At 42.2% G+C, this 12,749-nt stretch overlaps 2 protein-coding genes across 2 annotated transcripts; one reads left to right on the top strand and one right to left on the bottom strand.

Moving 5' to 3' along the window:
* The first annotated feature begins 711 nt into the window (after window positions 1-711).
* On the top strand, window positions 712-2,027 carry gjd4 (gap junction protein delta 4). Its single transcript, XM_061665746.1, has 2 exons — window positions 712-775; window positions 853-2,027. The coding sequence occupies exons 1-2, from the start codon at window positions 712-714 to the stop codon at window positions 2,025-2,027; spliced, it is 1,239 nt and encodes a 412-aa protein (XP_061521730.1).
* A 7,809-nt stretch (window positions 2,028-9,836) lies between these two features.
* fzd8a (frizzled class receptor 8a) lies at window positions 9,837-12,508 on the bottom strand. The gene has a single exon (XM_061666184.1). The coding sequence runs from the start codon at window positions 12,095-12,097 to the stop codon at window positions 10,346-10,348; it is 1,752 nt and encodes a 583-aa protein (XP_061522168.1). The 5' UTR covers window positions 12,098-12,508; the 3' UTR covers window positions 9,837-10,345.
* Between the last annotated feature and the right edge of the window lie 241 nt (window positions 12,509-12,749).

Genomic DNA, 12,749 nt, shown 5'->3' with positions numbered 1-12,749 from the left:
AAAAAAAAAATTAAAAGTTGAAGCTGGTTTTTAGATTAGACTTATTTTTCCGATGTCGTCCTAAACATTCATGCACTGTAAGCACAGGGTGCGTGCAACTTAGGTTATATAAACGTTTGAGACAAATTCAGTGGCGTTCGGGCTTCGAAAACGGACTGTGCATGCTTACCAATTGTTAAATCTGGTCCTGAAGATCATGATTTATTATGTGACGTTGCAATTTTTATGCTTTTCCTAGTTTGAACATACTTGACATTCTGTATGAATTTAAAAATTGTAAACTCCGGAGGTTTGTTGTCGTCCTGTAAGGACGTCCTGTGGCCCGAAAATATCTCTGCAATGTCATGCAGGACAGCGACATGCCTTTGCAAGAGTGTTAAGAATAGATCCACAATGGGCCTCGCTCCCGTCTTCTGTTGTCTCAGGACAGCCAGTTGTCTGCAGGGGACTCTGAGAGAAGGAGTTGGGGAACATTTTTCCTGATTTTCACTCCAGTCAGTTTTGGGGTACTCATAATGGATCATGTTGGATTTTAGTAACAGGAACCTTGATTATGTTCCACTTGGATAATTCCAACAAGAGCTTATTGAGTTTGGTACAGGTCTAAGAGAAAACTAAAGGTGACAAAAACTGAAGTGCTGCATGGGGAATTAAGCCAGAGGACTAGAACTTTGGAGGCCAGGTGGTTTTGGATGACTGGGTGGACAGAACATGGCGGGATCCAGTCCATCGGAAATCATCTTTATCGCCATCAATAACAGCATCACCTTGATAGGTGAGTTGGTGTTGATGTTTAAAATTAGTAACTACAAAGTTCAGCACACTTCTAATCCTGCAATTTGTTTAATTCAGGAAAAGTGTGGTTCGTTGTGATGATCTTTCTACGCGTCCTGATCCTCCTCCTTGCTGGTTACCCTCTCTACCAGGATGAACAGGAACGATTTGTATGCAACACCATTCAACCAGGCTGTGCCAACGTTTGCTATGATATATTTTCTCCGATATCCCTTTTCCGCTTCTGGCTGGTGCAACTAGTCACCTTAAGTCTGCCCTACATCATCTTTGCAATCTATGTGATCCATAAGGTGTCAAATGGCCTCACTGTTACTATGAGCTCCTCGGGTCCAGGTGAAACTGTTCAACTTTACAAGATCCAGCAAGAGCTGTTCGTCAAGACCGCTGGAAAAAAGAAGTCTCCAGGAGTGGAGCGAGGGTCGATCCGATACTTCACAGGTGCATACATACTTCAGTTGATGTTACGGACCTTTCTGGAGGTGGGATTTGGGGCGGCTCACTACTACATGTTTGGTTTCTACATCCCCAGGAGGTTTCTGTGCCAGCATCCTCCATGCACAACCCAGGTGGACTGCTATATCTCCAGACCCACTGAGAAGACTGTGATGCTCAACTTTATGCTTGGGGTGGCGGCCTTGTCTCTTTTCCTAAATGCTCTGGATTTTATTTGTGCCATCAAGCGCTCCGTGAGGCAGAAGAGGAGGACAAAGGTGATGGAGATTGTTGATGAGGACAAGCACAATTTCCTGGGGACCCTGAATCCAAATTCTACCTTGAGTCATCAAGCTCCGGAAATAGATGCTGATCAAAAAGGGAGTTTCCGGAAGAGGCAAGGCAGCAGGGGTTCTTGCAAAGGGGGGGCATTCGGAATAATTCAGGATGCACCCTCTGCCCTTCACCATTCGGAACCTCTGGGCTGCAACGCCAATGGAAACAATGGCTACTCTGCTTCCCCAGAGGAGGCTCTTGAGAAGGAAGGCGACGAGCGGGCTCTCTGTCCCTTAGAGCTGACAGGGAACCCCAAAGCCATTTCTGTTAATAAACGCAGCAGCCTCAAACCTCCGCCACCCCCCAGGCGGGACCTCAGGGTGTTACCACGAGCCAACAGAGATGAACCCGCAGCAACAGGAGCCTGCACGAGGAGGATTGGTCAGTACACTTTGGTGGAGCTGGGCAGTGGTGCAGAACTATCTAATGATGAAGGTCAGGAGAAAAGATCCGAGTGGGTGTGACTTTTTTCCATTATTTGCAGGATTGTTATGCAAGATGAGACCAAGGTAAATAAGAAGTGACAGCAACTCGAGATGCAGTTCTACATAGTGGCAACAACTGTTGGATCCCTTGCCGTTCTACCTCATTGTACGTCACTTGCGCTTAATCAGCACACTGCCAACAGATCGTGTTGCCGTCTCTTTGAAGCTTGTGTTTTATACCCTTTGATGCGAAGCGACAATATCTTGCGTCAAGAATAACTCCCTCGAGTCGTGAAAGGAAAGCTGTGTGAGCCTTAAGCCTCATTGGGTGGGGCGCACTTCGACCTTGAGCTCATCTAAAAGTACAGCTCACCTGTTTCCACCACTCCGGACCGCACTCTCTATAAAAGAGCACATGACCTCGCCCTGTCATTCCTCCTATGGGCGCCTCTTATGCTCGAGATCAAAGTTCCAGTCAGGAGCCTTTGTGCCTGTCTGTGGGTGTTTGGTTGACTTTTTCAAAGGACAGTGTCCTAACTTCTGAGTTTTTCCGAGTTACTAGCCGTCGCTTGCTCGATTTCCTTTTTTTGCGTGAGTGCAGCGAGTCGAGAGCTATGACCAAGCTCCAGATACGGCGCTCAAGTGAAGTGGGGGGGGGAACAGCAACGCGGAAATTTCATTTATTGAACAGTACAAATAGTCAACAGACAAATACGAAATGAAAACTTCCAAGCAGTTATGGTTAGCCAAAACTCACGTTTAGTTACTTGTCACTCAGTACCAGATTAGGACAAGCAGTACCAGATTAACCTAGCTCCCTTAAAACCACACATACGCCATTACTGCAGTTGTTATTGTGACTTGTTGTTTAATTACTCTTTATAAAACAGCTGTCTTTTACATTTGTTTTTATTATGTTTTTATACAATACATTGATATTTTTCTTAATTAAAAACTAACAAAAAGTGTTTTGGGGATGTGAAATGGATTAATGGCATTGCTGATGTTTGCCATTTTTTCTTTTTCGTTTGTACATTAACACATTACAACAGCAGTCAAAGATGATGCCATTCAAACAAACAAGATCTGCAAGAAATCATCCGTTTATGGCCTACTTTTTTTTCTTTCTGTTTTAAAATTAAATACTAACGGACAAAGTATTGCAAAACAGTCAAATGTTCTGCCTATAATTCATATATTTATTGTAAGTGTTCAGGGACAAAAAGGTTATTTTTTTCATTATTCTTAAATTAATCGACTGATTAATCGGTTATTAGAATTTTACTCTGCCAAATGTTGGAATCGGCATTGGCCTAAAAAAAATCCATATCAGTCCGGCCCAGCCAATTAAAGTAAGCAAAGTCCGTCAGAAGTGAAGGACACCGCGACAGCCCTGCGAAGCCAACTAAGGATCATAAAATAACTATGTACCCCTATAAGTCTGTTTCTGTGTTTATGGGGACAGCTTGTCACTCTATTTTAGGGCCTAGCAAGCTTTAGAGGTGCAACATTACTAGAAATAGAGCCCAGCAAAAGGACCACTCTTACCCTCTGGGATGTCTGCTATGGTTTCACTTCGATCAAAGCTCCGATTTTTAGGGTCAAACCCCCACAGTCCTTCGCAGAATGCTAACGCTCAAATCAGCTGAAGTGAGCAGAGTGTTTGACAGCCTCATCTGCTTTATGCTGACGTGGGTGGAGGCTCCCATCGTAAATCAGTTGCTTCCACCCTTTTTCATTCAGCCTAGAGTCTTCTTTGTGTAAGCTGATATCTCCTGATCTTTGTTCTCTCGCGGTCTCTTTTTGGAAGAAGATAACAATAAGCTTCAGGCTTCCTCGGTTTCACCTATCTGCACAATGCTCGGCCCTCTGCCTCACACGGGACGGGAGTGACCACAGGGTGTTTTCTTCAGACTACCGCAGGTGTGGCTATGCCGCACCTTCTTGTGTCGAGACCTCAAGCGTCACGATGAGAGGACAACTTCATTTGCCCGAAGCAGACTTGAGCAATGTCTGTATCATTACAAGCTCATACTACTCACAAAACGATTGCCATTTTCGGCTTTCGGATTCACATTTTAGCTTTCTAGACGAGGCAGCAATGTACAGTGCATGTAAAATGTTTACACATCCCTGTTCAAATGTCGGCATTTTGTGATATTAGCAAATTAGACCTAGATACATAATTTCTAAACTTTTTCTACCGTCAGTGTGACCTATAACCAGTACGTCCCAATTAGAAAAATATAAAACGTAATACAATAACTTTGTTGCATAAATATTCACATTTTCAAACTAATACTTTGTTGACAGCACTCAGTCTTTTTGGGTATGAGTCTTTGTGTGACACATCTTGATGTGGCAATTGGTGCCCACTCTTCTTTACAAAACGCTCCCTCCCCCGTAGTCAAGACATACAGTAGGAATAACATGGGAGATTGCTGTGACGTGTACTAAATAGCCGGTACTTGCCAGAAATTCCTGCTGCTCCATTAATGTTGATGCTGGCGTCCCGGCAGCCTCCGTGACCAGTTTTCATCTAATCTTTTCTTCAGCTTTGGAGGGAAGTCCAGTTATTATTGTCACTGTTGTGCTGTATTTTCTCCACTTGATGATGACTGTGTGTTTTTTTACTCTTCTCACTGATAACTATTAACAGTGAGATCCCTCTGATTCTGTGGAAGCTCCTTGCGGATCATGGCTTGTGCTGTGACGTGACTACAAAAATGACCCGAAAAGCCTACTAGAACATCTGTACTTTGTTTTGGGTTCATCAGAGGCACTTTAAATGGTGGCAGCTGTGTGCTGATTCACATTTAACATTATTTTTAATGTGATTGGTTAATTCTGAACACAGCCACATCTCCAATTATAAGACGGTGTGCACACTTCTGCAACCACATTATCTCAGTTATTTTTACCACCCCTCTCTAAAAGAACTCATTCTTTATCAATTGAGCTGTACAGGATATAGGTCACATGAAAAAAAAAAAAAAAAAAAAAAAAAAAAAGATGGAAAAAATGTGTCTTGCAAATCAAGTCATTAGGACAAGCAGTACCAGATTAACCTGCTAAAATGTCCCATTGAAACCCAGCAACCTGTCCAACTGATCCCCCCCCCCCCCCAATTTAAAAAATAAATACATGATTTTAGTTTAGCATTATAATAGCATTAGTAGATAACATTGTAAACATTCATACTGTATGTTCCAATGTAAGTACAGTACTATCTGAAGTTTCTGTCCCCACATGCTGATGCGTTGTATATCATTTTCTTTGTTAATTTTGATTTAATTTATGATGCCGTTTTCTGCATTATACATTTTTATACCACAATTTTATTTTGTTGTGCCTTCATACAGACTACATCGGTTGCACATGATTATAATGTGTAAAGGCTTTAGATTCATCGTTCCAAAAAGTAAGACATGAAATGCTTTGAACGCAATCATCAAACAGCCTAAAAAGCAGCTAACCATCTACCTACAGGTATATGGATCCCATCCATGCACGTACGGGGATCATTTAAGCACAATAGCGCCATCAGGTGGACAATGTTTTGAACTATGATTAATAAACAAATTTCTGTGCTTCAGGGTGAAGCTGTTGTATATTTAAACTCACTATGCTATATGGGTGTTTATTTGACTACGGGCCTTTTTGTGTCCTTGATGTAAAATTTACAGAAAAAATATATTTAAATAAAAAAAATTTCAATAACCAGCAGTGGGCGTGCCGAATTATAAGTGTGGTCTAAGATTTCATTTTTAATATTAGTATATTTAGACATTTCTTTTTAGCGGTTTTATGGTGGTATTTTACCTTTTTCACCCTGTCCCTAGCACAGGATATATGAAGCTCTATCTTTCTACTAAGAAATGCTAAAATGGTGTAACTTTTACCATAAATTCATTAAAGTATAATATAATTCATGATTACTCATCATATATACAAAGCATTTCAATTTTTTTCTTTTATTTTTACTAAAACATGTCTGTCCCTCAAAGTTGCTGTGATTACCGCCACATTGACCATTTTCACATAAAAAAAGTTCAAAATCTGATTCTTTAATTCCCTGTGTCATTTTCTCTTGTCACTCAAGCACATGCTAGTGCAGAGAGAAGTCAGACGTTTTGATAACTGGAAGAGTAAGTTTTTCTTAAGTCACATATTTTTTATTGCATGTCATTACCAAACGACTTGTAGTGTTCATGTTTAAAGATTTTCCTGTAAAAACTTGATAATCATATAAAAATGTTGTACAGGACTAGCTAGCTGAAAGAAAAGTTAAAGCTAACTCTACCAGCATAGCACAGTTAGCTAAAAACTTTGAAATGTCATTACCATCACGTCATTACCATCACAAGATTAATCAATTTTTAATCAATATGCCATTGTGGCGGTAATGACATTTCTCTAGGGTATCTGACAAAACGACAAAAAACAAAAACAAATCTTAAATCAATATATATGGACATGAACAGATTCTGACTCACAGAACTATGACAATTAAGGTAAGGTAGTTATATATAGTTTTTGACATTCTACTTTTGAGAAAAACAAAAATCAAAAGTGCCTGAAATCAAATAAACACCCATATCTGACTTGATCTGCATATTCAGGTATTAAATAGTACAGTATTGTATATTAGTATGCCACTTTGACTCATTCCTCTATTACCTTGTCTAAAAATAAGTAAAATAATAAAGCAATTATTTGTTTGAAAAAAACAAAAGTATGTACTTATTAATGATTGTACCCTGAAATATCAATATTTGAATCTTATGCTATCGAACCATATTCTATGATTTTAGGATCAGCAATCCGGGAAACTTCTTGTCACCCTGTGAGAGATAGACAAAATTTCACTCGCACACGCATGCACACACACAATCATTGTATGTGTGTAAATTTGGGATCGTGAGATTGGAAATGGCAACTGCGGTCAGTAAAGAACACTCAACCTTGTAGAAAAGCTGGACAACACCCAAAGAACACAAAGCAAGTAAGGACCTTCAACAAATACAATATGTGTTTTTACCAGATGCCCTCATAATATTTACAAATCGTTGCTCCAGTTTGTATCTCTTTTAAAGTTCATAAAAGAGGGGAGGGGGAAGTAGAGAGAACAGTGGTGGTGAAGGGCCTCAACTTTTAAAAGTTGGACAAAACTGCAAGTTTCAGTGATGCCGCTGGACTGGTGTGCAGTCTGAACGAGCTTAAAACTCTATTTTCCTAACATCTGGTATTTCAAATAGCCAACTGGGACTATGTGTCTGAGCTTGGAGGTCAGGAAGTTCCAACATTAATCTAGAAAGTTCACCCAACCCCTGAGGTTGCTGATACGCGTTTGATTTAGAGTAAGAATATACTCACGGAAACTGTGGTTTTAGTTACTCTGTATGCAATTGTAACCCGGACTCTCACGTTTCAAAACCAAATGTCGGGACTTATTAAAATGAAATGGATTTTCATTTGCAATTTTGGTCAGTGCAGCTATATAACACTGAAACAGTCTCCAAATGTCAGCTATTCTGTTAATTTCTGTGGCTTTTGTCACAAATGTTAAATCCCTGCACATAAGTATAAATAAATACATTAACAATTGCATACATTTTATGTGGTGTAATGCATGCAGTAAAAATATACACCACAGTATAAAGTGAATTTCCCCTCGAGGTTTAAAATACTACACTAAAAAAAAAGTGAAAATTATCAAAACATAAAAATATATAATTTATAGAATTAAACATTTTTTATCATTTGTTACTGGTATCGATCATTATAATTCTACACTGGGGGAAAAAGGTCATGAATTTATTTAATTTGAACATGTACATCAGTTGCACATTAAAATATGGTAAACTAATGTATATTATTCTGTTATTTTTCAGGAGGGGAAATGACAGCAGTTTACCACATTTTAATCATGCGCAACCGATGTACATAATCAAACTAAGTACTCTTTTTTCAGTGTATAATTGTTTATGGAAAGTAAAGTGTGTAAAACATATCCTGAACATTAAGGAAAAAAAAAAACCCAAAACAAATCAACTCTAAATTCTCCCCAATCACCATCAGACATTAATATTTGATGAACAGCTGTGTCTAAAAATAATAACAATAATAATAATGTTATAGCACCTGCCAGCAGAGAGCTGCCAATATAAGACTCAGAGATTAGTCACAGAAAAAAAAGACACTTTATTATACAGTATATATCTAATGAGATCCAATACAGTATAAGAGCTGTATCAAAACTACAAAGATAATAATGCAAAATTTTGATTGACTTTGTCATATAAGTGTACAGAATATTCTCATTTGGTTGTAGTTTGCAATACCATTCACTCTGCTCAATCAATCAATGGGTAATTTGGAGTCTTTAATTAACCCGCCATGCATATTTTTGTAATGTGGGAGGTGTCATACTAAGTTTCAAATATTTGACCCATCTTGTATTGCGAATATGAAAAGCAAAATGTTAGTCACATGAAGTAGGACCTTTGATCTGAAGCCAGTACCAAGTCAGGACTGTGTGAGGCACCTTAAAAACATTCACGGACCTTTCCCTCGTAAAATGCTGCATCTGCAAGGCTTGTCAAACTAGTGTAGGAAACCCAGTATGTTGATAATTACAGTGTATGTGCAACTGCAAGACCACACATGCTTCTGTGGTGGACAGGTGATTTATGGCAATGTGATTACTGTACTGTGTGCAAAGGACGTTTTGGAGCAGAATTCAAGATGTACAAAAGCTCTTTTACCGCTAGGTGGTACTAGTAGCTGGTGCTTCATTTGGCTGAGATTTTGGAGGTAAACTCCAGAATAAACAATGTTCAAGGTGGATGGAAAATGTGAATATTTGGTGGAAGCCTAAATATTGCAACTTGAGATTTATGTTCAGTTCAAATTATGCATATATACAGTACAGTGTATGATGATTTAATGAAAGGAGGGAAAGTTGTACATTTAACTATTTTTGCCTCCCAGAAAAGCTGCCACTACCAAGCACACTGTCACTATGTACTAGCTAATGAAATGCATTTCTAAACAATGTTACAGTATAACGTCTTGTAAAAGCTTGAAGGCTTAATTAAGACCAAACCAAGATACATTTGTCGCAGAAAAGACTTCAATTATACGCTCCTAAGATGTGAGATCATGTGAACAGACCACCTGTGGCTCTTTCTTTTCAATTTCAGAATCATTCATGTCAAGGCCCCTGCACTCGCTGACACAGCTTGAGCCCGATGGAGAGATGTTTCAATTCAGGCCCACAGAAAAAGAGAAGGGAAAAACACACACACGAGATCCAAGGGCACTGGCAGGTTTCAGTCCTGACGATCGCCCAAGAAGCAAAGGGTTCCAAAATGCTCTTTCAATTGTAGAATGCCCATCAAAGCCTCCAAATGGGGACGTTTAGGGGAACCTTGGCACATCAGACGGACACTCCTAACACACACCACCTTTATTCGGCACTGTTCGAAAAGAAAGATCAAAGTTTGTGCAGATGAAAAGGGACCGTTCCCTGCATTTATACCGCATTCAGGCGGTCCCCCTTTTACTAAATTAAGAAAGCAGGCTTCTGCAGGCATGTGAAGAATACTTTAACAATTATGGAGATGCTCCAACTCAACCCCTGCCTCTAATTACCACTTTTTGATGATTGAAAGGGGTGGGATGGGGAACCTTGAAAAGCTGTCGTCCATAAAATGATGACCACAAAATGCATGCTCACCAAGAGACAAAAAAAACTAAATTACTTCGCTTTAAATTTATCAAATGTTTTATTGTCAAAATAGAAGTCATATTTTTTTGCTCTTCCACAAAAAGACATCTACAGTTTGTACAAATATACAATAGTTATAAACCTTTCTTTTTATACACAAATTTACATAATCTTTATAAATACATTTTTGAAATTTCAAAATGAATGACTTGGGGTGTGGGGGGGGGGGGGGGGGTTGACAAAACAAAACACCGTGGCACTATTAAGGCTTACTTTAAACCATCTTTGACATGACTGACATTTTAACGTTATCTGGCACAAGATAGGTACAAAAAATGGTTGTTAATAAAAAAAATGCTCTTTGTATGAAATTTGTTAAGAACTGGCTACAGGAAGTAATGCCCCCATAATTGGAGATGAGCCTCTAATTCATATAAACAGGGAGGAATTAAACCTGTCTGAATGCCTGGGACATTGTTTCAATGTTCTCCCCGCAGTTTGGGGAGGAAGGAGGGCAGCACCTCAGCAGCAGCTCATTACAATGCAAATTGCTTAAGACAGGGTGTGATGGGTTATCTCCCAAACAATTAGCAGTCCCCATAATCTGCTTTTCTTTTAGTTTTATTCAAACCTGCGACAATGGCATCTGCTTAGGGCAAGACACAGAGCTGGCCGTGCCCGACCTCCACGTCAGGCCCGTGCTCACGTCGCTATACATGGAGCCGCTCGTGGCCTTGCTACCCCAACAGCACCTGGTGCAGAAAGTCCTCCAGGAGTCCAAAGTCTTGCCGGACCAGATCCACACTCCGGATGTGATGCCCACCAGAAGGCACATGAAGTACTTTAACATAAAGACAGCATAGTCCGGCCTGCTGCGGTCCCTCTCGTGTAAACAGTTGGAACAGTTGTGGGTTATTTCCCAGTTCTGCCGATTGTGCTGCTCATAGAAGTAACACGCCACAATGACGGTGGCCGGAACCGTGTAGAGCACCGTGAAGACACCGATTCTAATCATGAGCCTTTCAAGTTTGTCAGTCTTGGTGCCACCTTGCTTGATGACATTGCGGATCCTGAATAGGGACACGAATCCAGCCAAAAGGAACATGGTGCCTATGAATAAATAAATCACCAGAGGTGCGAGGACAAAGCCACGCAGGTTGTCGAGGTTCTGGTTGCCCACGTAGCAGATCCCGGCCACAGAGTCCCCGTCCACAGAACTCAGAGCCAGGACCGCTATGGACTTCATGCTGGGGATGAGCCACGCTGCCAGATGGAAGTACTGGGAATAATTGGCAATGGCTTCATTGCCCCACTTCATCCCAGCTGCGAGGAACCAAGTCAGAGACAGGATGACCCACCAGATGGAGCTGGCCATGCCGAAGAAGTAAATAAGGAGGAAGACCACCGTGCACAGCGCAGGTCCGGTGGTCTCGTAGTGGATGTGCTCAACGTCCAAGTCCCTGCTGCAAGCCACCTTCTCGTGGCCGGCGATGAGCCTGACGATGTAGCCGACTGACACGAACATGTAGCAGGCGGAGAGGAAGATGATGGGCCTCTCGGGATACTTGAAGCGTTCCATGTCTATGAGGAAGGTGGCAACTGTGGCAAAAGTTGACACGAAGCACAGCACGGACCAAAGGCCGATCCAGAAGGCGGTGAAAGCCCTCTCGTCGTGGGTGAAATAGGGGCTGTGGCAAGGCATGGCACAGTTGGTAATCTGGCCAGTTTTCACGCGATTGTACAGCGGGTGGCGCTCCGTGTTGACGGGCACCATGGGCTCCAGACATTTACATCCTGGCTCACAGGAGCCCGCGGCCGGCTTGTACTTCCTCGGCGGACTGGGTCTACCTGGCTTGATTTTGGGAGGGTTGAAGCCCTTCGCCGGATGGTCGGTGGGCTTGGGGAGGACGGGCGACACGGTTGTCGAGTCCGTTCTGTTATAGTCCATACAAAGCGTGTCGGGGTTACCTTGCACCGGCAGCAGATCACATTTCATGCGGTCCGGCCAAGGAAAGCCATACTGCCTCATGAGGGGCGCGCAGCCGGCCCGGGCTCTCTCGCACACACTCCTGCATGGCGGCAGCGGCTTTTTGTAGTCCTCCAGACAGATCGGCGTGTACATGCTGCACAGAAAGAACTTGAGATCGGGAGAGCACTGGATCTCCACCAGAGGCCAGAACTGATGGACTTCCAAGCCCGCTTCGTCCTGTGTGTCGTGGTTGAATTGGTTGGGCATGTAAGTGTAATTGTAGCCGATGCCTTTACACAGGGGCACGGCTATTTCCTGGCAGGTGATCTCCTTAGCGGTGGTGCAGCTGGATCTGGGCAGGAGGGCGAGAGAGAGGAGCAGGTAAATCCCAAACAGGTCTGGTTCCATCTCTCCAAGCAGTGGCGCCTCTCGACTCCTTTGCTTACGCTTTTTCTTTTCTTTTTACCTGCTCGAAAATACTGCCGTAAATCCTCCACCCCCCGGCTTCAGTCCGGTCAAATTCCACGCAGCGAGCCCATCTCGCGTCTCCGTAGAGCTTGCATGGACTTGCGAGTGGCGAGCACGGCTGTGTTTACTTTGAATGGAGCAGGAGGAGACAGCCTTCAGTGCGGCGAGGCGAGCGGCAGTCAAGATGGCTGAGAGGACAATCCACCGTCTTCTGCTTTCAGCGCTGTCACTATCCTTTCACCACCAAAACACACACAAATCCTCTGCTTCCCCCCCCCCAAAAAAAAAATTTGCGTCTTCGCCTCGTCTTTTCCTAACAGGAACACGTTCAGCGTGTTTGTTACTCCTTTATTATTGGTTCTCATGTAAATCAGTGGCGAGCCGACCCAGTGGTGAATATATACACAAGAGGCTGGCGGGTCACGCCCCCAAACGAGCTCCACCAATCATGACGCGGCGGGGGCTGGCCCCCGGTGAAGTCATTCAAGGTTGGACTGAATAAAAAATAAAATAAATAAGTGGTACTGAAATTACTTTGTTTACACCGACCACCAATAACATGCCCACAGTATAATACATATAGGACGAGAAC

This window comes from Phycodurus eques, chromosome 21 (genome assembly GCF_024500275.1).
Source record: "Phycodurus eques isolate BA_2022a chromosome 21, UOR_Pequ_1.1, whole genome shotgun sequence".
Classification (NCBI taxonomy): domain Eukaryota; kingdom Metazoa; phylum Chordata; class Actinopteri; order Syngnathiformes; family Syngnathidae; genus Phycodurus; species Phycodurus eques.
The sequence above is the reverse complement of the archived record's forward strand: the minus strand, read 5'-3'. Positions and strand labels throughout refer to the sequence as shown.